At 35.7% G+C, this 27,181-nt stretch overlaps 1 protein-coding gene across 1 annotated transcript in view; it reads left to right on the forward strand.

Annotated features, from left to right (window-relative positions):
* Positions 1–27,181, forward strand: part of LYST (lysosomal trafficking regulator) — a 77,342-nt gene that overhangs the window by 27,027 nt on the left and 23,134 nt on the right. The window contains exons 10-31 of the mRNA XM_058835394.1: positions 581–647; positions 1,456–1,565; positions 2,600–3,023; positions 4,095–4,239; positions 5,019–5,192; positions 6,595–6,755; positions 8,165–8,355; positions 9,860–10,105; positions 11,688–11,861; positions 12,128–12,277; positions 12,891–13,028; positions 14,750–14,948; positions 16,131–16,262; positions 18,186–18,825; positions 19,266–19,443; positions 20,351–20,520; positions 21,990–22,220; positions 23,113–23,279; positions 23,765–23,917; positions 25,116–25,307; positions 25,805–25,983; positions 26,959–27,165. Coding sequence (XP_058691377.1) covers positions 581–647; positions 1,456–1,565; positions 2,600–3,023; positions 4,095–4,239; positions 5,019–5,192; positions 6,595–6,755; positions 8,165–8,355; positions 9,860–10,105; positions 11,688–11,861; positions 12,128–12,277; positions 12,891–13,028; positions 14,750–14,948; positions 16,131–16,262; positions 18,186–18,825; positions 19,266–19,443; positions 20,351–20,520; positions 21,990–22,220; positions 23,113–23,279; positions 23,765–23,917; positions 25,116–25,307; positions 25,805–25,983; positions 26,959–27,165 — 4,428 coding nt within the window. The remainder of the gene's footprint in view (positions 1–580; positions 648–1,455; positions 1,566–2,599; positions 3,024–4,094; positions 4,240–5,018; positions 5,193–6,594; positions 6,756–8,164; positions 8,356–9,859; positions 10,106–11,687; positions 11,862–12,127; positions 12,278–12,890; positions 13,029–14,749; positions 14,949–16,130; positions 16,263–18,185; positions 18,826–19,265; positions 19,444–20,350; positions 20,521–21,989; positions 22,221–23,112; positions 23,280–23,764; positions 23,918–25,115; positions 25,308–25,804; positions 25,984–26,958; positions 27,166–27,181) is intronic.

Here is a 27,181-nt window from a genome sequence, read left to right on the forward strand (position 1 = left end):
TAACCAGGCGCTAAGTAATTTTTTGAAAGGTATTTGTCCCACAAAGCTTTTGAGTTTTTCAGGGCTTTTTTTTATCAAGGCTGTTCAATCCTGAAACATAGATTTGATGAGTGTCAGGGCCTTAAGAAGAAAGGACATATATCTGCTCATATGTATGTAATATGTAAGCATTCTAAACTTTTTATTGAATATGTACTTTTAGAAACTGTGAGCCACGTACCTCAAAAATATTCCATGCTTTTTTTTTCTTCATAAGTTTGTATTAAAAGTTAATTCTGCAAATGGTCACGCCCTCATGATCCTTTGGAGCTTCTGATAGTTACCTTTCTTAATAACTGAATTGAGTATCCCTCCTGCAAAAGATGATAATTTGAAATTCAAAATCTCTTCTGCAACTGGACTGTACAGAACACAAAAGATTGTTCATTGGCAAATATAAAAACAGTCTGTAATTTCAAATAATTTGAATTATCATTAAAATCAATAATAGGCAGAAATTGATTAAAAGAATTTATTTCTTAGATCTTTGATCTGCTGTATATTCTTCAGATATATTTATTCTACCTATTCTTTTCAACAGGGAGCTGTTAAACAGCTTTTGGGAGGATTTCTGAACATATTGACACAAACAGATTCTAGTTTTCATGGTAAGTTAAAGAGCCAAGTAACTTAAATATTGGTTTTTAAAATTCAGCATATACACAGTCAAACAGTGCAAATGCCAAATTGACAAAGGAAATTCATTGGTGTGTGAATTTATGCAGCTGCTTTTTTAACTTGTAAGAAACTTGCCCAACTGTAGTGTAAATATAGGATTACTACACATAGGAGGTAGTAGAAATAAGTTAAAGAAATACTGGCAGATCTGAAAATGATAGTTGAAACCATAAATACTAGTATGACAGTGTTAAACATTGCTTGGAAAAAATAGCAGCTGATGAATTCTCATTCCATCACAACACACGTCTGTGTTTCCAATTTCTTTGTAACCCAGATCTTGATGATGCCTTAAGTTTTATTTCTAACTGGAAAGCAGCTAGCTAATCCAAGAATGAGGAAGCAGATGAAGCGATTGCACTAAAGTAGCTTCACATCATGAGGGTGCTTCACAACAGGAAGTGATGTAAACCCATCCCAGGACTTGGATCTATGGTGGCTTTGTGGGCCTTTACAAGGCAGACACTTGGTTCTCAGGCTTTGACTCTATTTTGCAAACCTGGGACAAAGTTTAGCATAGCCCTGATTGATTCAACAAAATTCTGAATGATAGTGTCAGGAAGTACTGTTGGATCTCTCTAAAATTCATCTTGTAATCATTATTGCTTCCTTAATTTGAAACGTTTTTGAAAAACCGTTTGTATTCCAAATTAATCCTTCCTCGTAACAGTATAGAATATGAATTTTTAAAGCTTAAAAAAATCCATTTAAACAATGTTATTGTCTCCTTATTTTTAGCATGTCAGATGGTGCTGGTAGATCTGCTAGTTTCTTTGATGAGTTCACAGACCTGTTCAGAAGAGCTGACTCTTCTTCTGAGGATATTTTTGGAGAAGACACCTTGTACGGTATGTATGGAGCAGCACATAGCAAAATTCAGACATCTAATGAGAAAAATTAAGCAGAAAGAAAATCCTTTTGTGTCCAAGAAATTTTGGGAAATGAGGAGATGAACAGCAATGTTTGAACTGATCAGAGTAAATAAAATTTGGGTGTAGGAAAAGTTCCTTCTCAAAACTGGAAAAGGAAAGAGGAGATGAGAAGGGTTTTGAAGGGTGTGTAGGTCCTGGGAACTCTCTTCAGCACAAGAAACCAAGAATCCTCTCAAGGAGACTGACATTGTGATTATGAATGACAGAACAATAATACTGTGACACTTGAACCTTTAAAGTTATGAGGCATCTCACTATTTTGAGAATGCTTTAGCAGTAGGAATTACTTTCAAAAGTGTCTTAAGTTGATTGGTGTGATGCTGGAATCTACTGCTTGTGTGGGATACACTGCTGAAATAATTCTCTTGGTTTCTGTGATAAAAATATAAGTGGAAGGAAAAAAGTAATAACTGTGCAGTGTGCAAAAAATTAATGTGCAGTGTGAAAAAGTACCAAACCAAAGAGTCACTAATCAATTTTTCAATGGTGGCTTGTAATTATCAGACAAATAACAAGCAACTTTCTGGTTTAAAGGCTCAACTAGTTTTGTTGCTCATTTTGCAATAACTAAGTCATGGCCTTTCTTAACCAGCCTCAAAACACAGGGTAAAATGTGCAGTCTTTTTATGCACATAACAGAAGTGAGATAAGATTGTGCAGTGACCACCTGCTGTGTTTTAGCTGATTACTAAGCATGGTAAATTGAAGTCTCATCTGCCCAGACTAAATCCCCAAACCTTTTTTGGACCATAGTCTATTGAAGTTGCTACCTGATGCTTTGCCAATGTGTGTAGGTTTGGATAGATGAGCTCACTTCTCTTGGAAAAACATGAATCCAGGTTTAAATGAGGAGTAAGCTTCTATTTAGCTGCATGATACTTGACTACACAGTGTAAACATTTGTGGCTGTTGTGGCTTTTTTTCTCATTTATTTGTTTTATTTCTTCTAGGAGGTACTACTCAAGGGTGTATTGAAGATTGTAGACACTAATATTTATATGAATCCATTACAATACCTTGCCTTTCCTTTGCTGAACGGCACAAATTTGAGTAGCAGTTCCTCACAAAAATGTGCTGGCACTTCCAGCAATAAAAATGCTGGATTACCAAAAAGAGCAAAATCGTCACAGAGTAAGAAAGAGGCAGATGGTGAAAACTTGAGTCACCAGCTGCTTTCTTCTTGGCATGTAGCCCCAATTCACTTGCCTTTAGTTGGGCAAAACTGTTGGCCACACATGTCCGATGGCTTCAGTGTCTCACTGTGGTTTCGTCTGGAGTATGCTCATGAAACAGAAAATTCAGCAGAAAAGGGGAAAAAAGTCAAGAGGAGAAGCAGACTCATAGCTATAAGAGAGAACAGTTTTGACAGCACAGGTGAGGATATAGTGCTTTGTTTTGATTTAGGTGGCACTGAAGGATTCTGGTTACAAATGTTATTAATCTATGTACTGTATGCAAAAGTTTAAAATTTTATGTTTGATATTAAACAGCAGTGGTAGTATTTTCTGATTTTTTTTTTGTTATTACTACTGTACCACATACTTAGAGATACATTTCCAACCCAATTGAGTTAGATTAATGCCTGTTTCCTTAGAAATGTAGTATTTTCATTGAATTTGTAACTTCAGTGACATTTATGCTACTTCATGTTATGATGAAAATAATACACAATCTGCAGCTGTGGTTATGTAAAGAACTACACAAGTTTATTTGATTTCATGTATTGATGATCAAGTTTCAGGCTGACTCAGTATAAATCCTCCTAACTTTCCTTCTGTGTGCACCATGTAAATGCCAATAGCTCTACAATAATTTGTTTATAATTTGTAGGGACTCAACTGTTCCCAAACTGTTCTAAGCAGAATTTTTTGGATTATAATTTGTAAAGGGGAAAATTCCTTATTTAAAATGTCTCCTATTCATAATGCTTGGAATACCTTTATTCTTTTATTATTCTTTTTGTATTTAAATAGGAGGGAAAACCCAACCCTGAACCTTGGAACTCACTAGAGTTGCTTTTGTTAGGTCTGTGCATTTGCTTGGTAAACTAAGAATGCTGATCATGCTTAAAGGGTAGGATGATTTGTGAAGAAAAATCTGAAGACCTCTTGGTGCACACTGATAGTTCAACATAGGAATGTAAAATGATATGTCAAAAGCATCGTTTTGGGGGGAGTATATTCAGCTCAGTGCATTTATATATTGCAAACAAAAACATGTAAAGTGCTGAGTTAATTTTAAGTTCCTCTATTGCTGTTTGAGATCCAGCTGTGTAAAGAGAATTGAGCTTATTAGTCAACCCACTTGAAACAAGTAAACCAGACCACCTCAACCAAACAAAAACCAATTCTAAGCAGTACCCGAACTGTTTCTTTTCACACTTGATATATGTTGTGAAAGGCGTTGTTGTATTATATTGTAATTGCAACATGTTTATATTTCTAGAAGAAACAAAGTCTATAGGAATGGAATATGTAAGCCTGGGAGACAAACTTGTTGAAGATGGCTGTATTCATATAATTTCACTGGGTTCCAAAGCTCTGATGATACAAGTTTGGGCAGACTTGAACACTGGAGCATTCATATTTCGGTATGGTGTATTAGTCCAGCAGCAGTCCTGTGGACATATTGTATTGTTATCTCTAGTAGCAACTTGCAGAGAATGCTGATGGAGAGTAGAGAACTAATTTCTATAGTAGAGACATCTTGCACACTGATGGGGCGGCATCAGGTAATGGTATTGGATACAGTTCTACAGGCTTATCAGCTTCAAATGTTAAGCTCTGGTCTTGCATGTTTCATGTAGTCATTTATAAATAACTGCCCACAAGGTAGCAATTCAAGTTCTAATAAAATGACATAATAAATGTGAGAAGATAGAAAAGATTTTTGCAGCTGTAGGTTTTCACACCTCAGCTGTGAAAATTGCTGCTATGTAATACTTACTGGGACAGTCTTGGTTTTAATCTTCTGAGCACATTTTAGCCCTAATTTAGTTCTCATAAATAATCCTTAAGTATCCTTGGAATGTGTCTAAAACTGCAACTTTAGAACTCTTCACTTCAGTGTTCAAAGCATCCGCATTTTTTTCAATGAATTGAATTCAACTTTTCTCTAAAATAGAGATACCTTTATCTTAAATGTAAGCAGATTTATGCAGACAAGTGAATAACTAAGGTGAAAGTGTTGTGATTATTTCCCTAGCTTATGTTGAGCACTCTAAAAATAGAGCTGTGATCAAAAAAGTTACCTGTCATAGTTAAGGAACACAATGTCAAATTAACTGAGGCCAAAATGTGCACATTTGGGACTTAACATGCAAGTATGAAAACACACACCCTCATTTTTCCTTTTCTGTTGTTTTCGTAGTATGTGCATGGATCCAAATGACGAGATGAAAGCTGGTTTGCTGGCACAGGCTGAATCTCCAGGGAATGTTTTCCATGTGGGCAGGTGGCAGCATTTGGCATTAAAATACCTGCAGAAGCCAGAAGGCAAGAAAAATTTCCATGGAAAGCTGTTGCTGTGGGTTTCTGGTCAGAGGTAAAGAACACATTAGTTGTACCTAGATACTTATCTTCTTTAGAAGATATTTTCTGGTAAAAAAAAATCAGCAATATTTTGGTGCAAACTGCAGTTAAGATTGAGTAGTCTTCTAGGAGAATAGGAGAGGGAGTATGTTATGCTGTTTGGAATTCTTTAGAATATTAAAGATATCCAGAATATTCATGGATTACTTTGAGAATTGACAGTTTATACCATGTGCAGACATCAATGTTGTTCTGTATCACAAATAGGTAAGAGGCAAGTACAAGATTTTCAGTATGATGCAAAATAAGCTATGGCATGAAGTTAGCGGTAGGCATAATGTATCTGGTTGAATCCAAATTAAGGAGGTGTAGGTCAGGTACTGGCAATATTGTTGGAAGTAGGAATTAAAAGGAGTAGGAGAAAAGGCAGTCACTTTGTTCCACTGAGAAAAATGAACAGGGAAGAAATTAAAATGTATTTCAGACAAGAACTGACACTGAGAAGTACTACTTCCACTGCAAAGTTAAGGTCCGTGCTCTTAAATGAGCTGATACCAGGTTGAGTGGACCTGTGCCTGTATGAATTATTTGCTGGTTAGAGAAATAGGAATTTATTAAATATCCCGGTCTTTACCCTTTCTTCCTTCCAAGTCCAGTCGGTGAAGGCTGTGTTAATCTGTGCATGCTGGTATTCAATAAAGTCCAAATATGGAGATATAGGGGAAAGCAAAAAATACCACAATGTTCCCCCCATGTGTAGTTCTTGAGGCCTCACTATATATAGATTTAGTTGGTAGTTTGCTAGTAGTTAGGCTCTTTCAGGAAGCTGTGACTGACCTTTACAGTCCAATCAGTCTGTTTATGTAAAGGCACATAAAGTTAATTGGATGCTTTCTGAAAGCATCAGGCTTATTGCCTGTGGCTGTGCAGCACAGCATTTCTGAAAATGTTTTCTGATACAAGCAAATCCTCAACATGGTGTTTTCCTGCATTTGGGAACCACGGTTTTCATGGTGTACATTAGCGTCCTCAAAGGACTTTGACTTATTAGAAATAGTAGAAATGATTGAAAAATTGTGTTATTTTAGAAGTTTGTATAGTGTTACATACCACTTCCTTTTTGAGGTCAGAGGAAAGAAGGAAGGAATTTCAGAGCTAGGAAAACTTGATTTCATGGCTACCCTAGATGGGACTCTATTCATCTGTCCTGTGCAGTAATGGAATGCATATATCATTGTTATTGAGTTTTAAGGTGCCTGGAAGTTGAAGAGAGCCGCAGTAATTTAGTGTTGATTACAGCATGGCTTTGCACCTACTGAATATTAAAATGAATTTTAAACCTAAGCTGAATATCTTAGATAGCAATTTTGATCAGTTCTTTGTGTTTAAACTTGTTTGTTTGTATGTATTTTTAGGCAATGTGAGATCAATTTAGATTTTGCACTACCAAGGAAAACAAGTTTATCATCTGACAGTAACAAAACATTTTGCATGATTGGCCATTGCACATCATCCCAAGAAGATCTGCTTCGATTGTCGGGTAGATGGGATCTTGGAAATCTGCTTCTATTTAATGGTACTTTTGTATGCTTTTTTTCTTGAATGACTGCTCATTTCCTCTTTCCCCTCCAAGATCAAAGGCTTATATTAATAACTTGTTTGACATGCCAAGTTTTTACAGTAAAAACAATACACCCTCTAGCAGCATAATGTATCAGAGAGAATGTAGGCAAATGTTTAAGTATTGGATACTTACTAATATGTTCTTCTGCCATATTTTCTTGCTTTCTGTTTAGTGCCATAATTGGCAATATTCTTAGAATTTTTTTAAATAATACCTTAGGGTAGGGGGTGGAGATAGTGATATTTGCTCTATTTTTTTTTTCCTTAGAGCACTCAGTCTCTTACCTGGAAATTTGATTTCACTTACCTGCTGCTAACCTGCTAGCTTCAAATTATATCTTTTTATTGATTAAAAATATTAACGAAGTTAAAATATAAAAAGCTTAATATTAAGAAGTTAACAAACTCTGAACCACTGAATGCTCCGAGTTAAGCAGGTTTATTTCTGGAACTTGTAGTGTTACTTTGGAGATTTCTTAGGTGTATAATTCTCCTTCCTTGGGCAGTCTTATCTAGTGCTTCTTGGTGTTTGCTTAAAGCTGAAGGCTGAACCCTGCTGCTTTGTCACCTGGCATTTCAGATGCTGTGGCCCAGTCAGGACTACACAAGTGAGATCAGTTTGCCCAGGATGTGTGGTGCATGCAGGTCCTGTGTGCTTAGATGTTTATTTGTGGGCCATAAGCAAGAAACTTGTCATAAAAGTAACCTAGAGAATCTACATGATCTGGCTGCCATATGCCTGCTGCCTGCATAACTGATGTATCCAGGGAGCCCTGAATTTGCTGCCATAGAGTTGTCATGCACCCACACACCAGACCTGGGTCATTCTGGATGCTTTTTTTGAGTTTGTGTTCTCAGGTCACAGCTGACCCAAGCTGTGCTGCCCAGAAAGGGGAGGAAGGTCCATTTGATCTTCTACTTCTTATGGGTTTTTTTCCCTTCTGTCAGTTGTAGCGAGCTGTTGTTGCATCCTGCTTAGTTGCTGCCCAAGTCTCCAAGACAATGCAGCATGTTGTTGCTATCTGTAATCTTGCTATGCTTTGTAAGCTTTGAGGAGGCTTGGATAGATGACTTAATTTTAAAAAGTGAAATTTTTCAGAGATGTTGATCTTCAGTTCATGCAGGTCATTTTCCTGGCTTGGTTTCAGTTGCCTTTGTCACTGAACTAATCTGGCCTGTGATGTGTCAGAAGTCACTGATCCACTGTAGCTAATAGCAAGCATTAGGCTGCACTGATTGTTTTATCAGAGCCTACAAAATCCAGTTGATGATATTTCTTGTAAAGTCTCTGATCCTACTATGTATGTATGAATTTTGCTTTATTGCAAAGAGATAATATCTGGATTATTTTCTGGATTTTAGGTGCAAATATTGGACCAGAGGAAGCATTTTACTTATACACGTGTGGCCCGGACTTCACATCTGTAATGCCTTGTAAATATGGCAAAGCATTGATTGACTGCTCAAAGTACATAAGTAAAGAGATTCTACAATGTGAACAAATTAAGGAGCTCTTCATGACAAAAAAGGAAGTGGATGTTGGGCTTTTAATTGTAAGTTTCTACTTAATCCTTTAGAACTGATTAAGAAAGTTGGAGCATGTTTCCTGCTGTCTCCCAAAGTGCTTCATTTAATCAAAGCAGAGAGGGTCAAATACTCTTCTCGTTAAGATCATTTTCTTATAATTTCTTATTTTAATGGGAGCTGAACTCCACACAGGGTGACCATTTCATCTTGATTTAGGTTGGGTTCTGAAAATTTCTAGATGTTCCAGCATCATAGTGGATCAACATGTATCATAGTGGATAAACAGGTACCTTCAAAAGCTCTAGGATGGATATATAGCTCTTCCCTCCATTAGTGTAAAAGTAGGAAAGACCTGCTGAATTAACCTTTTAGGACTAAAACTGAGAAGAGAAATTATGGTTTTTCTGGCTTTAAGCAGCAAAAGAGTTAATACAAATTCCTTGAAGGTTTTGGAGGAACTAAGTTTGCATCACGTTTGGCTGAAAACTAATTTTTCAGCTGGCAGACATTGCTTTTCTCATCTTTCCTGACTGAAACATCCCTGCCAGATGCAGTTGTAAATATACTTATTGCTAGAAGAAGAATAAAATAAAACTTGCTTATCAGTGAAGCCTGCTATATTCTGGGAATCCATACACTAGTAATTCCTGCTGTATGAATTGTTCCCACTAGAGGGATTTCTGATTTCAATTTGTAGCTGTAAGCAAAGGCTCATTCTGTCCGGATGTGATTCTTGTAGACAATGGTACTAAATTTTGGTTTAGAATAGGTTAAGAAGAAATGAATGAGACAAGAACTTAACAAATCAGTCATGCAATTTATAAGCTTATTTTGCCTTACAGAACACCGGATAGGCAGAGAGAAGAACCATGTGCTTAAGTGATAAATTCATCTTTGCACTTTTGCATAGAATGCAAGCTCCTTAAATTAAATTATTTCTCTAATTTAAATAACCTTCCAAATAAGATCATTTTACATTTATGTGAAAATAAGTTGTTTTCCATGGGAGCTTTGGTTTTGGTTTAAGTGTCTTCATTAATGAAACTTGTGTTGAGTTTCTCTTATGGCAAAGCTGATTAAAGAACAGATTTAAAACAAAAAGCTGGAGAAGATTTTAAAAAACATCAATATTTTGGACTTGCCATTTTAGAAAAGGAAACTCTTTATATGTTCATTTTATTTTAAATTTGTCAGTAACTTTGTTTTTTATGCAGAACAGTTATATAATTTGTCAGGTGATGAGAGGGGGACGGTCCTTGGTGAAATTTCTTAGCATTTTCTTAATTTTCTTTAGTTATTGCATGAGTTGACAAAGATTTGGGAATCCTGTTGCATTTTATTGTACATGCATCCGCTCACTGCATGTTAATGGTAAAGTAGAAATGAACTGCCAAAGTTTTTACTACTGGCTGTTAGGTAACTTTTGTGTTTGGCTTTTTGCATCCTTGGTGTGTGTGGGGGGGGTGGGGGGGGGGCAGTTTGTATTAAATTTCTAGAAAAAAATTAAACTCTTTTTTTTTTTGTTTCCAGGAGAGTCTTGCTGTTGTTTATACCACAAGCTGTCCTGGTCAGTACACCATATATGAGCCTGTCATTAGACTGAAAGGTCAAGTGAAAACTGTACCTTCTCAGAGACCTTTCAGTTTGAAAGAAGTTCAGAGCAATGTGTTGGACTCCCATCACCTAAAAGCACTTCAGCCAGTCGAATATAAAACTCTTCAGGGTATACTACATGAAATTGGAGGCACTGGTGCATTTGTTTTCCTCTTTGCCAGGGTAAGGGGGCTGTAGGGAGAAAGGTGTATGCTTGTGTTCTCCCATATGAAATTTTCATTGTATCTTGGGATAAAAATCACATTATTCTAGCTGCCTTGCTCTAGTCTGCGTGATGCCTTTCTGTTAAAGAAAACTTGTGGAAAATACCTGTGGCATAAGACTGCATCATGCAGGTTGTCTTAAATTGGAAATGTAATTATAATTCTGTTGCATTATGTTTTTTATAATATTGCCAGTATGTAGGATGGGCTGTTACATTCTGATTTAGGAATAGTGCTTTTAAATATCAAAAGAGATTATTTTTGGAGATGTTTTAGAACTGATTATATTTTTTGTCTCTGATTTTGAGGCACCTACATTCATTGTGTATCTTTAACCACAGAATATTCACAATGCAACTATGAATAAATATGAAACTACATGGTGTGCAAAACTTTATTTTTATTTAGTGAATAGTGAGAGCCTGTTGGTGATAACTGTTCAGCTGTGTTTAAAGGCTAATCCTAAGAAAAATTGCTATTTGAAAAATAGTAAGGCCTTAACTTAGTTACTGCTGAACTGTGACCTGTACATGGAGAGGCTAATATTTGTGCTAACAGTCCCTGAAGTACTACAGTTAAATCAAAATTTTACCCTAGGTCTAAGACTTGTCTGATTTATATGCCTCTGGTATTGCTCTGAAAGATCTGGTGAGAGTAGTAACAAATTCACATTAGATTATGGTTATAAAGACACTGCCTGTTGTAATTTCACCACTGATAGTGAAATCTGAGGTGATAATCCTAATCTGTGTTATTTTATTATGTAAATTTATGCTGAGTATCTGCTATAGGTCCTGCTGAAGACTGTTTGCATCAGTAAGGCCAGCAAACAGATCAGCTATGAGACAATACAGGTCTTATAATACAGGTGTATAAATGTGTAAGTGCAGCAGAATTAATAGGTACATGTCAAGAAAACCCATAGGATCTGAAATCCCATTAATGTGAGATTTCATTCTTGTATATTTCTGGTGAAAAAACTAGTTGCTCTTGGGATTAAAGAACTGTAGAAAGCAAAGAGGGGAAAAGGATTTGTAGTCTTCATTTAGAAAATTGCTGGTCTCTTTATGGATAAAATAGAACTTTAATGTTTGTCATTTACAGTCACTTAGTCTAGAACTTCAGGAACCTTTTTTTGTAGCTTAAATGCTTCAGAAAAATACTTTTCAGAAAAATATTTTTTCAGGGCAAACAGTTTCTTATTAGTGGCTCATGTATTTCACAACCTTGTGACTTTGTAGTATGGCAAGTACCTTGTACTTAAAATTTACTTAAAACAGATTTCTTTCTTAGAAAGGGATTCTTGTAATGGGACTTGGATTTCCTTAGCAGCTCATAATTTAGCACAGTAGAAATTATCACTTCAAGTATAATATCTAAATGTACACACAGACAAAATGAAGGTTATCTACATAATCTCAAATCTCTTATAATCTCTTTAGAAGAGATTTAATCCATAAGTAGTTATTTAGGAGTGCAACAAAGCTTTTTTCTACATGTTTCTCACTTAAACTGTCTTATTAAATTTGCCTTTTCCTCAGGTAGTAGAGATTAGCAGCTGTGAAGACACTCAAGCTTTAGCACTACAACTTATACTATCTTTAACAAAATACAATCAACAGAGAATACAGGAGATGGACAACTGTAATGGTTATTCTATGATTCGCCGGGTGTTAATCAAACCAAAATGCATTGTTGGATTTTGCATGCTGAAGGTAAAGTCCTCTTTTAAACCTGATATTTTGTTCACTATCTAAAATCTAAATCTAGAAACTTCTCTGAGATTTTAATTGTGCATTTGAAACTGTTTTTACAAAGACTGAACAGTGATTTGAAGCAAGATTGGTGTTGAGCAGGTAGATATGTCTTCCCTGTCAAGAGTATGCTGTCTCTTTAAAGATTTTAATTTTTTTATAAATTGGATAGAACAACTGTATTGTTTTCTTTTGATACTCAAAAAAAAAAATCCTCCCTCTTTAAGACTCTCCTTGAAGGATGCTGCAGTGATGAGATTCTCTGTATAAATGAAAATGGGCAATTCCAGCTTGACCCTGATTCTACTGCAGTTATTCAGGATGTCCAGTTGCTAGAAAAGCTGCTTCTTGACTGGAAGATATGGTCTAAAGCAAAGGTAAATATTTTAATTTTGGAAATTCTTCAGGTCAAAAAGTCAATATCTAAAAAAAAAAATAAAGTATTACCAAGTCTGGAATTAATTTCTCCAGTTATGTGTTAGTAAATGGAGGAGTAGTAGTTAGTTAATTACTACAATTTTCTAAAATTAATGTTCCTTGTTTTTGTTTGAATAGCTGTTTGTAATATCAGTCTCATCTGATTAGTGATGGAGGTAGCCTTAGTGTATTAAATTCTGTAAATGTGTTGTATGCATATGACTTCTTAATTGAATTGATAATTATTTTTTTTGTGGAGAAACTAAGGAGGACCTGTTTTCTTTTGGAGTTGAGCTGTTGAAAATAACTATTCAGGGTTAATATAGCTAAGAATGTACAAAGCTAATTTTAGACAAGTAATTTTTTTGTAGCCTAATCATTAAAACGTGTAATTTTCTATGAGCATGACTTTACTGATTAATTTCTAACCTGTTCTGACCTGACCACTTGCATTCATGTGGTTATCATCTTAAGTGTAAAACTAACTTGACTTTGTGTTTGGATTTTTTTTTCTCAGTATGTAGACTCACAAATATATTTTTTGAAGCAACATGCCTGTTTTTTGTTTTTCAGCAAGGTGTTTGGGAAACCCTGTTAGCAGCTCTTGAAATCCTTATCAGAGCTAACCATCACCAACAGATGTTTAACATTAAACAGCTATTGAAAGCTCAAGTGGTCCATCACTTCCTGTTAACTTGTCAGGTTCTACAGGTACTTCCACTCTGAAATCCTTCCTTGTGCTTGGCAAATGCTCATTTTTACTTGGGGAGGATGGGGTAGAAGGAACTAAATTCTGTAGCAAAAGTTGAGTAGACTGTCCTCTGTGCTTCTAGACTACTTCCATATTCAGGAGGCATTGTTGCTGTAAACTGGTACAGTTCCCTACTGGTGCTCCATTAACTGCTGGACAGAAGGAACAAAAGCTTGTAACCATCTGGTGTGATTTGGAAAGGCTCTAGGTTATTTTCAGAGCCATACACCAGCAGGAGCTGAAATGAACTGTCTCTTTTATGTAGAAAGACCTGAGATGTCTCTTGCTGGTTCTTGTCTTCATTACTGAAAACCAGATACTCTGCAGCTAGTGAAACTGTCTGTGCTGTATCTCATCAGAGCTAATGGGGCAGCCTGCCTGTAGTGCTCAGTCTGAGCACTCATCCCAAAATTTTGGTACAGTAGTAGCTTCCTCCCTCGCATGGAAATACCTATGCCAGAAAGGACTTTAGAGAAATGCTTCAGTCCTTTGATAGACATTTCTTAAGAACGTAATTTTGAAATGGTTTCCTGCTTATAGTACATGTATCTATTTGTGAAAATATGTAATCACTTTTTCCTGTACTCTTATTTTCTATCTTATGTTGCATTTTATTCTGAGTTTCTCACTTCAGCATATGAAATGTATTTTTTTTTTCCTCTTTCAATGATTTTTTACAAAAATATCTTCCTCATTTTAGTATCTGTATATTTTTAGTTTCTTCATTTTTATGTGGTGTTCCCTACTTTTGGAACTTTTTAGAGATATAGTTAACTTCCAAAATCGTAAATTAGTGCAAATGCCTAGATACAGAATGTTTTGTAATATTTCTCCTGTCATTTTGCGTATTGGGAAAAAATTAATTTATTCATTAAAAAAACTACTCAAATTGGTCAATGATTTGGCAATTTTGTGGGGGCTGATGAAACAAAGGTGAAATTATATAAGCCATTCTCTTTAGAAAAACTTACTTAAATTAACTTCATTTAGTCTTTTCCCACAGCAGTGTCAGTTAAGGTGCTTGGGTATCAAAAAAGGAGGTAAATTCAGAGAAGTTGTAAAGAAGCAAGATAATCACCATGCTCACCTTACAGTGAGGTTTCCCACAAATTTCTTGAAGTTTTGTTCTAAAATACATGTTCTTTTAATAGACTTTTTGAGATAGCTGTTGTCAAACTATATAGAATGCTTGATTAAGCTGACATTATAAATATAATTATCAATTAATCTCAAATGTGTGTGTTTATAAAAATGGCTACTGAAGTGGAAATGCAGAAGACTGTGTGGTACTGTTCAGGAATTTATTAATATGTTTGAATTACTGGTATTGGCAACTATTAATTTCTCTACAAATAATGTAATCCAATGACAATAAACTATACTTTCAATGGTGATTCATGTCCTAAAGTTCCAGCATTTCATGGCAGAGCAGTATAGTATGGAGAAGTGGCCCATTTTTCCGAAAATCAGCTTAACAGGTGCAATATTTGGTGCATGATGGACTTAGATAATGTTCAGGACATACAGCACCTCCTCTCAAAATTAAAGAATACAGCTTTATTAGCTGAGCTTTTTTTTCCTTGTCTGTTCTACTGCAGCATGACATTTTTTTTTTAAAAAAAGACAGTTTCTGAAATTAAAATTGCAAGTACCTTACAGTTGTGCTACTCTTTCTTTCTAGGAGCATAAAGAGGGACACCTTGCATCCCTGCCTCGGGAGGTTTGCAGGTCATTTGTGAAAATAATTGAAGAAGTGCTTGGTTCTCCCCCAGACCTGGAATTGCTGACACTCGTTTTCAATTTCCTCTTAGCAGTTCACCCTCCCACCAATACATATGTTTGTCACAACCCTACCAACTTCTACTTTTCCCTGCACATAGGTAAATATGCAACATTTAAATAAACAATAAGATAAAAATCTGGTAATAAAATAATACTTTAAGGTAACCTTTTCTGTATTTTAATGACAAGATATTAAAAATTATTGAACGGTTGGGACTTAATACTGTAAATTACTTTTACTTTTCTGAAACAGGTTACAGTTAGATTTTGTTCACTTGGAGAGTTTTCTTCATAGATAATTTCTCTCATTGTTTATGCCTTTAATTTTCTTAAAGTTTGATGCTGCTAAATGGTGTGCTTAATTTAGCTGCCTGTGTGGACATTTGTCTGTGGGCAAATTTAGGAAAAAAAAAATCTAGCTTACCTGTAAATGGAGCTTCTTCAGAAATGTGTACTTGGTCCTTTCTCCACTTCTACTTTCTTGTTTCCTGTTACTGAATTCCTAGAAAAATAAAGAGCCTGAGGAGCATTTTTAGCAATGGATGATTTGCAAGACGTCATTGTTCATTATTCATCAGTTCATTGCATAGAAGCTCCTGGCAGTGCTTGTGGGCTTTGAGGGGTACAGACCTAGAACAACAGCTGCTTTAATATATTTGTACTGGATGATCGTGTTGGCAAAATGACTGATGTGAGCTTTAAAATATATTTCTTGCTGCTCTTAAAAATGTGAAACAATGTATAGTTCATGCTTTAATATTAGCATTGTGCAACCTAAGCTGTAACTTATGTAAACATGGGAAAGCATCATCCAAGTTTGAAATACTTTCTCCTTTAGCAAATACCCATGTACCTCAAGTTTTAATGATCAGTTTCAAAGGCAGCACAGTTTTGTTTATCTTTATCTGTCCTCTAATACTAACTGCTGTAAAATTCTGAGTAAAGAGAGAATGCATGTTTTGATACTTGAAGCCTTTTTAGGCTGTTTGAGAACACCCACCTGTTTTTGACATGACAAAAAGTCAGTTGTCATTGCTTGTATGTCTGCAAGGACCACCTTTAAATGTAATTACTTTAGTACATCATAATATTTTTATTTTTCTAAAGTAAATTTTGAAGTCATATCACTAAAAGTGCTTTTTCTCAGTTGTTTGGACTTCAGCACTTCTCATTAGCCTATGGGGGTCAGCTCAAAATATAACCATCTGACTACTCTGAGTCTAATTTACCAGCCATACAGACAAAAAGATTTTATGTAACTTTCACCCTTTTCTTTCTAGATGGCAAAATTTTCCAGGAGAAAGTTGAATCGCTTAGGTATCTGAGAAATTCCAGCAGTGGTGGGAAGTCAGTAGACAATTCTGCATTTGTGATTACATCTCCAACTGGATTTACAGCTTTACCACTGGAAGGTAAAACAATACTGGAAAAACAAGGATGTTAAGACACAATCTTTTGGCAAATGACTGGAGTGCCTTAAAGTGTTACTTTCCCACAGATATTTCTTATAAAGTTCCCCATCCCTTGGAGCTTGATGCCTGAATAGCAGAGTAAGAAGGATGGAACAGAACATGCTACCTGAACTGCTCTTCATTCTTAAGTTGAAGCAAATTGCCACATTGATGGCTCAGGCAGTGAAGTGGACCAGATAAGCAGAATCATTTCATTTGTTAAACAGACCTGCCAGAGATGTATGAGAGTGCCCTGACCAGGCAGCAGTTGAAGCAGTGAGCCATAAGCAGCTATCTTATCTGGGCAGAAAGCATTAAGCTGATACTTTTCTTTATTTCTGCATAATCCCTAACAATAGTCCATTTATGTCAGATCATGTGTGACTGGCTATATTCTGGGTATCACAATGTAATATCTTTTACAATTGGTATCTTGTTGTTACTTTCTTTAGGAAAAGGAACTTGAGTTTTCAAGTACTACTTCAGTTGAAACAATGTTTATTCAAGTTTTTTTAGTCTTTTTACTAAAGAAGTGGTATGAAGAACATATCACAGTACCAAATTGTGTATGGAATCAGTCCTTTTCCCATATGGAAAATGTATGAAATCTCATTCTTCTAAATGAGTGCTTTTAGTATTTTTTTTATACCAGTATTACCAAATTACTGTTCTTGAATAGAGATTATTCATGTGTACCAGAGGAATGAGGACTACTCAACTTAATTTCTTTTTTGTGAAAGTGGATATTTGGGTGTTTGCGATTCTTAATTTGAATTTCCAAATTTATCTAAATAAATGTATAATTTATATAATCTTATATTTAATCAGGAACTATAATAGTGATAGGACAAGGAGTAATAGGTACAAATTAAGAGGGGAAGTTTAGGGTTAGATAGTAGGAAGAATTTTTTTACTGTGAGGGTGGCAAGACACCAGAACAAGTTGCCTAGGGAGGTTGTGGATATGAACCCTGGCAGTGCTCAAGGCCAGGCTGGATGAAGCTCTGAGCTGCCTGGTCTAGTGGCAGGTGTCCTGCCCATGGCAGGAGGTGCTGTAGATCTCTCCTGTTGTGTGAGGGCCAGCTTGGTCTGGCTGTGTTGGCATGTGTATGATATTCATGTATTTCTTTCATGTATTTCTCATAAAAAATATATTCCTAATTCATCATCATTGCATTAGTATTAATTGATGCATAGTTTTCAAAATATTTGTGAATGAAAAAAATTCTTCTTTTCCTAGACTAACTTCTACCTGTCTTGTATATAGACATCTTTCTCTCTTAAAGCTATATTTTGTTCAAGACTTGTAGTACGCTCTGAAAGTTTGACTGTTTCAGGTCAAAATGTGCAATTAAAAGCAAGAAGTGTTAGTTAAGATACCTAATTATTTGTTCTAAATTTGAAGTATCTATAAAAACTCGGTGCAAAAGAGTTGCTGGGAGCAATTTGATGTCCACTGAAATGGGCAGAGTGGACCTCTTACACAAAGCTCCAAATAGAACAAGCTGCTTTATTTGACCCTGCTTTGAGCAAGGATTCTGGTGTAGACACCTCCAGATGTGCCCTCCCTCCTTGATTCTATAGAAGTTCATGCTGAGGGTTAGGTGAAAGGATCCTAACTTAAATCTAGAAACTCCAGTATATTGGCAAAAATTACTTTGTGTTTTGTTTCTTTCACATTTGTGACTTGCTAAAATGTGGCCGCATGATAGTTTACTGTCTCTACTTTGTTTAACCAGATCTGGGCTATGCTAGGCACTGAATCATTTTTGCACATAAAATTAACTTGGGTCACTACAATTTTAAATAGATGAAGCATGCAACATTAAGAGAAAAGCTGGTTTTTAGTGTGGAATGAATGCTGAAGATATCCTTATTTCCCTAGGTAGCACTTCCAAAGCTAGTGTACAGCAGAGGATAAGCTCTCAGGAGCCTAGAAGGCTTTCTAAAAGCTTACCAGCGTCACCTACTTCCTCACCCCAAGTTCATCGAAAAAGACTGACTGAAAGAATGGGAAGCAGTGTTGATGACCTGCAGATCCTTGGTGAGCGTGACTACGTGGATCTTCAGGGTCGAATTGATTTTGTAGAAAGCTCTGAAACTATAAAGAGAGTACAGGAAGAACTCTTCCTTAGCAGCTGTGAGTCTGCAAAAACAGTTTGTGACTCAGAGCTAACATCTGCCGAAACATTTGAGGATATTGCAAAAGAAGTAGAGTTATCTGAAAATGCATTAGAGAGTAAAGAAGCCGATACAGACCTGAAATGTAATGAAGCTGGTGGTGGTGGTGCAGCTGAGGCATCGCTTCGTCGTCCAGACAATCTGAAAGGACTGCCTTCATTTCAGAAGGGACAGGGTAATTTTGCAGGGCTGGGCTTGGCATTCTCTGTTCTTGGAGCATCATCAGCCATTGCTCGCTGGCCAAGCTTTGCTGACAAGAATGTTCTTCCTGAAGACTGGGACAGTCTTGCTTTTTCTTCAGCTAATGAGAATACCCCAAAACCATCTGAAAGCCCTGATGACAGGTAAACACATAAAATAATAAATTAACATGAGCTTTAATTTCACAGTTCTTGCTCTTGATTACTATTCCACAAAGTTCCAAGTCTGAAAACTAAGGGAATGTTTTCAATGGCTGTCATACAGAAATTTATTAAGCTTTTAGTGTATAGAATGTTCTGTTGTTTCAGTTTTTGCTGAAACATAGCAAATTTTAAAAAGAGGGATTTTTGCTATGTGCAGTAAAAGTGGGAACTCCTCACAAAAAAAGTTATTCTGATTAGATTATCCTTTTTACTATCTGCCATCATAAAAATAAGTGTTAATGTAGATTGGTAGTCAAGAGTATTGGAGAAATGATGTTTTCCAAGTTTCTAACCTGAACCTTCTTCCTGTCCCTTAAGAACTTCAATTTCACATTTTTTAATCTTTCCTGCTGTGGTAAAACATATTTCTCTGTTTTCAGATGTGCAGAAGACTACCTTGTGCTTATCTGTTGTGGATTATATGATCTCTTGCGTGGAGTTCTCCTAATTCTACCAGATATCATGCTAGAAGATGTGATGGACAAACTTATCCAACCTGATTATCTTATAGTTCTGGTGAACCACCCATCTCCTCTCATACAACAAGGAGTCATAAAAGTAGGCCTATATCCAATGTTTTCTCCTAAGAAGTTGTGAACCAGCATAATTAACATTTTGGAAATGTGATTAAAATTTTAAAATTTTTATTTAGCTTTCTTAAGTTTTCTACATTTATTTCTGAGTTTTGAGACAATTTTTCATTCTATGGATTAAAAAAAAAAACAGAGGAAATCACAAAGCAACATAAACACAGACTCTTGAACAGATAAATATAGTCCCTAATGTAAGCCAAAGGCCTTAAGAGCTTATGACAGCATTGCCATTGTAAATGGAAGAAACAGTGCAGAAAGTCAGTAACGCAAGACATGATGCAGTGTGTAAAAAAAGTGCTTGCACCTTAGTTTGACTTGTAACAGAGTTGACTTTGAGTTATGCTGAGGAGTCATCTACACATTTGTAGACTGAAGATGGACTTGAGGCTTCAAAATGTTTTCAGAGATTTTTGTAGCATTAAGGACAGTGTTTCTGTATGATGGCATTGTGTAGATAAAAAACTTAGAGTAGATTTCTATTTTGATTTGAAAAAGAATAAGACTGTATGGCTTTATTGAGAACAAATGTCATGCATGCATTTGCATGCACACCAAAGTGTAAGAAGTGTAAGATTGAACAAGTATAAAAAGTTTGAGTATTTATGTATGCATTTGCTAACTGTTGTGTGTGATTTACTCTGCCCCAAACTTGATGAAAAATGTAAGATTAAAAATATATTATCAGATGTTGATAGTAATAAGGACAGTGTAGATTGCAGCTGCAGTAGTGTAATTGATGTTTGCAATTTAAAAAATTGCATCGATGTTTGCATTTAAAAAAAAATTATTTCAATCACAGACAACAATTTAACTTTCAGGGCAGTTATATTAAATATTTAACTCTTACACCATAATTATGCATTTATTTTTAGTTGTTGGATGCATATTTCAACAGAGCAAGGAGGGAGCAGAAGGAGAAATTCTTAAAGAATCGTGGCTTTTCTTTGCTAGCCAACCAGCTGTATCTTCATCAGGGCACTCAGGAAGTTGTAGAATGCTTTTTGGAAATGCTTTTTGGCCGCTCTGTTGGCTTGGATGAAGAGTAAGTAATGCTGTGCTTTTATGTCCTGTAACAGTATGTGAGTTACAAGCAGTGCACTTTGCTGGTCAACAACTATGAAAAGGGTTCCTTCAAAACTGTTTTGGTATGTTTTGCTTATTTAACACTGAAGTGTATTAAAATCCTTAGAGCCATTGTTTGGCTCTTAAACTATTTGTAAGCAACTTCGTCTGATGGCTGTCAGCTGGGATCTTGTAAACTCTGAGGCACTCCAAGTCTGAGGCCTTGAACTCAAACGTCGTATAGTCAGTTTAACTCTCTCTGTTGTCTCTGAAACTGATTTGTATCCTTAAAATTTTAAGTAGCAGTCACTAGACTCCTCTAGGATTTTGGTAGGTAACTAAGGAAAAATCTTGATGCCACAGCTGCTTCCTTGTCTTGGCTCCAAATTTAAATGGATGTCCCTTTCAGGGAAAATCCCAGACATACACCATTTTTATGAACCAAAGAGTCACCTCATATTGACAGAAAAGGAGATTACCTTTAAGCAGACAGCTATATAAGTAAATTATATTTTTTAGCATTAGTCTGACTACGTAATGCTTGTATAGGCGTCACATGTTTAAATATAATCATTGGAAAAATCTTGCAAAAAGTTCCTTCTCAATTGCTTCCTCTGTAGTAGCCAATTTGTAATTTGTAATTAGCCAAATTACTTCTGCCTCTTGACCTGATCTTCACCATTCAAAAACTATTCTTATTTAACTGCAATATTTAGTTATGGCTGCTTAATTAGTCCCAAAGCAAACTACTTCTGTTACTTCTTCAGGATTTATTATGGGGCTGGAAAGATAATTCTAATGCATCAAGTTTTTAGCATTGTGTATAATAGTCATATGATGGGCTGATAACCTCATAATAGTAATGCAGTTTCTTAGTGCACAAATAAAACAAGGTCTGAAGCGCTGCATTGAATTCTGCAATTGCTACAAGCCAGATGCCAACCTTAATTAAAATCCAGCAGAAATGGATATAGAGTGTCAGACCTGCTGCCAGTCGTATTGTTATAGTGGTGACAAGATGTATCTGTTCTCTTGATAAGTTAATATCTTGATAAGATAATAATGATATAATTAAAATATAATATAATAAGTTAATATCTTGATAAAATAATAGTGACTATTGGAAAGGTGATGCAACAGTTTTCTGCACTGATTAAAAACCCCCATTCTATTCATGAAGTCAGTATTGTAGACAGTTGGTAGTTAGCTGAAGTGTCAGATATACTTTTTAGGCACTTCATTTCTTTGTGGCTCTATGAAAAGTTATTTTTCTCTTATTGGATTTTTTAGTAGACAGGTATTGTTACTAAAATGAAATGTAGGAAATTACCATGGACATCTTTGCCAAAATATAAGCATATGATATATAACTGGTACTCCGGTTGCATGTACTGTTTTTGTTAGCAGATTGTTCTTTAGGATGCCATTTACTCATATTTCTGTTAACAGATTTGATCTGGAAGATGTCAAGAATGTTGGACTCTTTCGAAAATGGTGTGTCATTCCTGTTCTGGGTCTAATAGAGAATTCTCTCTATGATAATGTTCTGCTCCACAATTGCTTCTGTCTCCTCCTGCAAATCATAAGTTCCTGCTCAAAAGTTGCAGACCTACTGCTTGATAATGGTTTGCTCTATGTGTTGTGTAATACACTGGCTGCTCTCAATGGACTGGAAACAAAGTGAGTATTGTTTCTGTTGCTATCAAATATTCTAGGCACAGCCTTAAGGCTAGCAAGAAATTACTGTATTGTATTCTACTTTTTTAAATTATCAGAGACCATGTAGAAAATAGTGGGTTTGAGGTTTTCAGCTTTATACCTGTAAGTTAACGTTCAGTCAGTTCAAATAATGGAATATAAAATGTTCTTTCCATACCTTAAACAGTCAAGTGAAATGACATTTTTAAAATGAGTTTGTCACACTGTCTGCACTTTCAGTGCTTTTCTTAATAAAACTGAACAGTAAGATAAAGGCACAGGAAATGGTAACATTCTATCTATGGCCAATATCGAAACTGAAGAAAAGTCTCTTGTGTACTGCCTATGATTTAATATTTGAGATTTTGAGTGACTTCTATGATTTTATTAGCTATAAAGATTCTGTAACAAAGGTTATATAGGGAACAAAGGAAAAGACAGGGTTTTGTTATTTTATTTAATTAGTTGGTATCCTGAAGAAATGGAAAGGTTTCCTTTTCACCTCAATATAGTTTTTGTTCAGCATGATTATAAAATGATATTATCCTGATATTTTCTTGAGAAATATGGGATTTTAGAGTTGTTCTTTAACTTAAAAAATCTGATAGTAATACATTGCTTTTCCAATAAAACTGTGCTGCACTGAACATTAGAATGCCTCAAAAATTTGCAGGCATCCAATCTGCCAAATTAACACTAAAGCAATGTCTTGAATTATAATTTTCTAGTCTTCAGCAGTGACATTTTTATATGAAGTACAACATAATATTAGGTAGAGTTGGCAGAAGTCGCAAGGGGAATAATAATGGGTCTTGTTAAGAGTTACGATCTACTAGAATTGTCATGTTTCTGGTAACTACAACTTTGTTTGCAGCATTCCCTTGAATGACTACAAGTTACTTGCATGCGATATACAACAGCTGCTGGTAGCAGTTGCAATTCATGCCTGCAGCTCCTCAGGTTCTCAATATTTTCGTGTTATTGAAGACCTCATTGTGCTGCTGGGTCATCTGCAAAATAGTAAAAATGCAAGGATGCAAAGTAAGTTGTCTGCTAATTTTTGGGGTCATGGGACTGGAGAAGTAAATTCCTTCCCCACTGTTTTTTTATTTAATATTCCTGCCGAGGGAGAAGGGGGAGTTTTCTGGTGGTGAATCTTTCTCTTCTTAAGTGGTTCTCAAATTAGTATTTTCCCTTAGGAGTCTGCCTTGTGGTCAAGAATTGTGTGCTGCTAGTCTGAAAGAACAGTGACTGTAAAAGTTCTTTAAGGATATTTAAATGAAAACATTCTATACAGTTTCATTTAGCTTGTTTTAGAGTAATCAAATTCAGTGGCTTTTCTATGAGAACTCATTTCTGTAGAGTCTGTGTCTGTGGAATAGTGAGGTGACTCTGTGACTCCTGTGGAAGCTAGAGTTTTATAGTTCTTGACACATTTTGTGTTTTGACTTGCTACAAACATCTGGTAAAAAATCCTGAAGATGTGTAAAGCAGGTCATGTAGACTTTGTATGCCTCTCTCCCTAGATATGGCAGTTGTTCTGCAGTTAAGAGTTCTTCAAGCAGCCATCGAATTAATAAAAACCACAGCAAGCCAAGATGCTCAGGAGCAGGCCAGTTCAGCCCCGGCACCCTCAGCACCACATCGCACAATGTTTCAAAAGCGCAAAGGCATCGCGGGTGAGTAGCTGAAGTGTAGAGTCCTTGTACTTTCTCCTGTATATATTACTTGATGATTGCATGATACTACCTTCTCTGGGGATTCTCTTAAATTCACAAGTTGCTTAGTAAAGATGTTTTTAAACTAATTCATAATACTTGTAATAGCCAACCTCACAATAAGTTAATGCCAAAATCAAGTTAGTGCTTGTAACTAATACAGGTATGGTGTGGGGATTGCTGTGTTGCACAACTTCTCATTAGAGACAATCCTGAAGTTGTCTAAATTTTCCACTCCAAATTTATACTTGGAAGTGCCACTGTGGTTGTGTTTTTAAAACCTGTGTTGACTTCTAGCTTTAGCAGTTATACTTTCCCTGTATTTGATATCTAGTCAGTCCTTCTGTAAAGGTTATGGATTTGTCTGGATGTAAGTTGATTTTGTATGTCTCTTACAAATAAAGCTGCATTAAACACTTCACAGAAGATAGTTTAAAAACCTGGCAAGCACTTACTATTCCCTGTTTACTATGGGAATGTTTCTCTTGAAATGGTCAGCTTTTGAGACCCTCTCTCCATCAACCTAGCAACCTAGTGAAATGTTTATATATATATATAAAAATCTATGTTCAGTACAGTGAAAATGTTTTTATATTAGTGAACCTGGTGAGGCACTAAATGTAAATAGAAACAGTTATTTCCAAAAGAAGGAAGCACAATCAAGACCTCCCAGTTCATTTCAAGAAAATTCTGAGGAATATTCTTTTAAGTTAGATACTGCGCTTCTGTTAGTGGCAATAGATATGGTACAAAATGTGTTTGCTGATATGTCTGGCTCATCATTTGTGCTGATGAACCTACTCTGCAATATTTTGTTGTATTACTGACTTTCAGTCCTTTATCCTATTTATACAATAAAAAGAAGAATAAAAGTAAGTGGGTTTGGATGTTTAGCACAAGGATATGGAAATCATACAATAAATCTGATCTTGAGACTAAGTCATTTCAAATCACTTATTATTTGAAATTTATATATTTATTTTCAAAAAGCTTTAAAAATAAGACAAACACCCAATGACACATATGTTCCCTTTCATACTGATATATTTCAAATGTTCGCTTCTTTAAATGATGTGAACTCTTTGGATGAAAGCAATTGCTGAGTGATTGAGTTCTTGTGCATTTTAGTGGAATTCTATTCATACTTCTCTCCTTAAAGCTTCCAGGAAGTTTTCCCTTGCTCAGTCTGATGCTCTGCTGGTGAAAATGCGCTCACTAGCAAGTGAGGAATTCAACATGATGATGCAGCGGAGAATGAGCCAAGAAAATCCTATCCAAGCCACTGAGTCTGAGTTTGCACAAAGGTTACAGAGGCTGACAGTTTTGGCTGTTAACAGGCTCATTTATTTAGGTAGGATTTCTTTTTGGTTTATTTCTGTTTTGATGAGAAATGAATTATTGCTTTTGGAATGCAGAAGTGTTAGAGAGGAAAGTTGTTCTACTGACACAAGTTTAATGGATTTAGCCATAAAGCATCGTTCTCTGTGATTTGTCTCTGTGTTATGTAACTGGCAGTCTGGGTAATGTTTTTATCTGAATGAACTGAACAAGTTACTTTATTTCTATATTAGTCCGTTCATGTGTTAACTGCCTGAATTATTACCTGAAGATTTAACTTCCAAAGGGAGCGTCTGTTCCCTTAAAATTCTATTTTTCTATGAAATGGCTACATTGGTTAGCAAGCCTTGATGACTTTGAGAGCTAGTTCAAATTCTGCAGAAGCAAGGGACAGTGTAAGTATGGTAAATATATCAGTAAAGGCAGTATTTGATATAATGCCAACTAAAGGTTCATAGGATTGTCTTGCTTGAGATGGTACTGATCAATATGTACCTCTTAAATTTTAAGCCTCTACTGAAGAGTGCCTTGATGTACTGGGTATAACAGAAAATACAAGTCAAAGCAGACTTTCAGCATCCCAGCTGGAAGTTCCTGAAGAGGAAAGCCAGCAAGAACTGACTAGCAGAATAAACCCTTTTCTTAAAGAAATGGCCAAAATGTTGGTGGAAGGAATCAAAGTATCCACTGTAAGTAATAGATGCTGTCTACATTAAAGCATATTTATCAGGAGCTTTCAGGCATAGTGTATTCTATCCTTAAATGCTTTTCTTACTACCTCTGTCCGTTCAACTGTGGCAGTAAAAACCCTGTTCAGCTTCCCAGTTACTGTGCAGTTATAAAATAAAAAATGGATCTGTTCTGATTTTTACCTTTGCATTTAGCAAAATTCTGCTTGAACAAGAACACATAATTTAAATAGGCTTTCTTGTACTGTGAATATTTGTTTGGTTTCTTAAACTTCAACACTGAGGTTTGCTGAAGCCTATAAAACCAGATCTTCTGTGCATCCACAGGTGTTAGATTTTTTGAGCAATTTGTTTATAGTATATTTTAGAGTTGGAAAGGAGAGCTTTCTCTTTTTTCAATTCTTGCTAAAGCGCTGAAAGTCTTCTAACATACAGGTGTTAGTTAGCTTGTCAGGCTTTCCAAGGTGTTCCGTTTTTGCTTGGATAATACAAAGTGTGTTACTACTCTTCCTTAGGTCATCTTGGTAAAAGTAGTTCTACCTACTTTCTAGCTCAGAAAAACTATATTTGATAGGTGTATTATCTTTCCATTGTGCCATACCTGTAGTACTTTTCAAAGATGGCAAGTTTTTTCTTGTGAACACACCTCCTTTCAATGCCTGGTTTCTTATCTTTTGAGGTAATCCTTCAGAAACTGGTGATTAATGTAAAAGGGTTGTTGATTAAAATGAGCAATAAAATACCACTCTGGTTTTTAAATCCTCTACATCACAATTTTCACTTTTTGGATTGTTTTAGTAGAATGCCTTTTAACCCATAATAATAATTGCTGTACTAAACCAAAACAATTACTTTGGTAGATAAAACTTCATCTTGCATTTTGATCATATTAACCATGTTTATTTTAAAATGTGAAAAACTTGGTAGAAGGAAGTCCTAACCCTGCAATATTAAAAAGTTGTCTCCATTACTTAGGGCACCAGCAGAATGAGCACTCCAAAACAGCAGTGGAACAGAATCCTTGTGTTGTGTAAGGACACATTCCGTACGCAGCTTGGGAGGCTTCTTGTGCATAGCTTGTCTCCTGTAAGGCCTCTGCAGGAGAGGAAGCAGGCTTTGGAAATGGTACAAGAAGTAAACCAGCAAGAGATTCTGCGTGACTGTCTAAGCCCAACTTTGCAAGTAAGCTCAAGAGTTT

The sequence above is a fragment of the Poecile atricapillus genome, chromosome 3 (assembly GCF_030490865.1).
Source record: "Poecile atricapillus isolate bPoeAtr1 chromosome 3, bPoeAtr1.hap1, whole genome shotgun sequence".
NCBI classification, from domain to species: Eukaryota; Metazoa; Chordata; class Aves; order Passeriformes; family Paridae; genus Poecile; species Poecile atricapillus.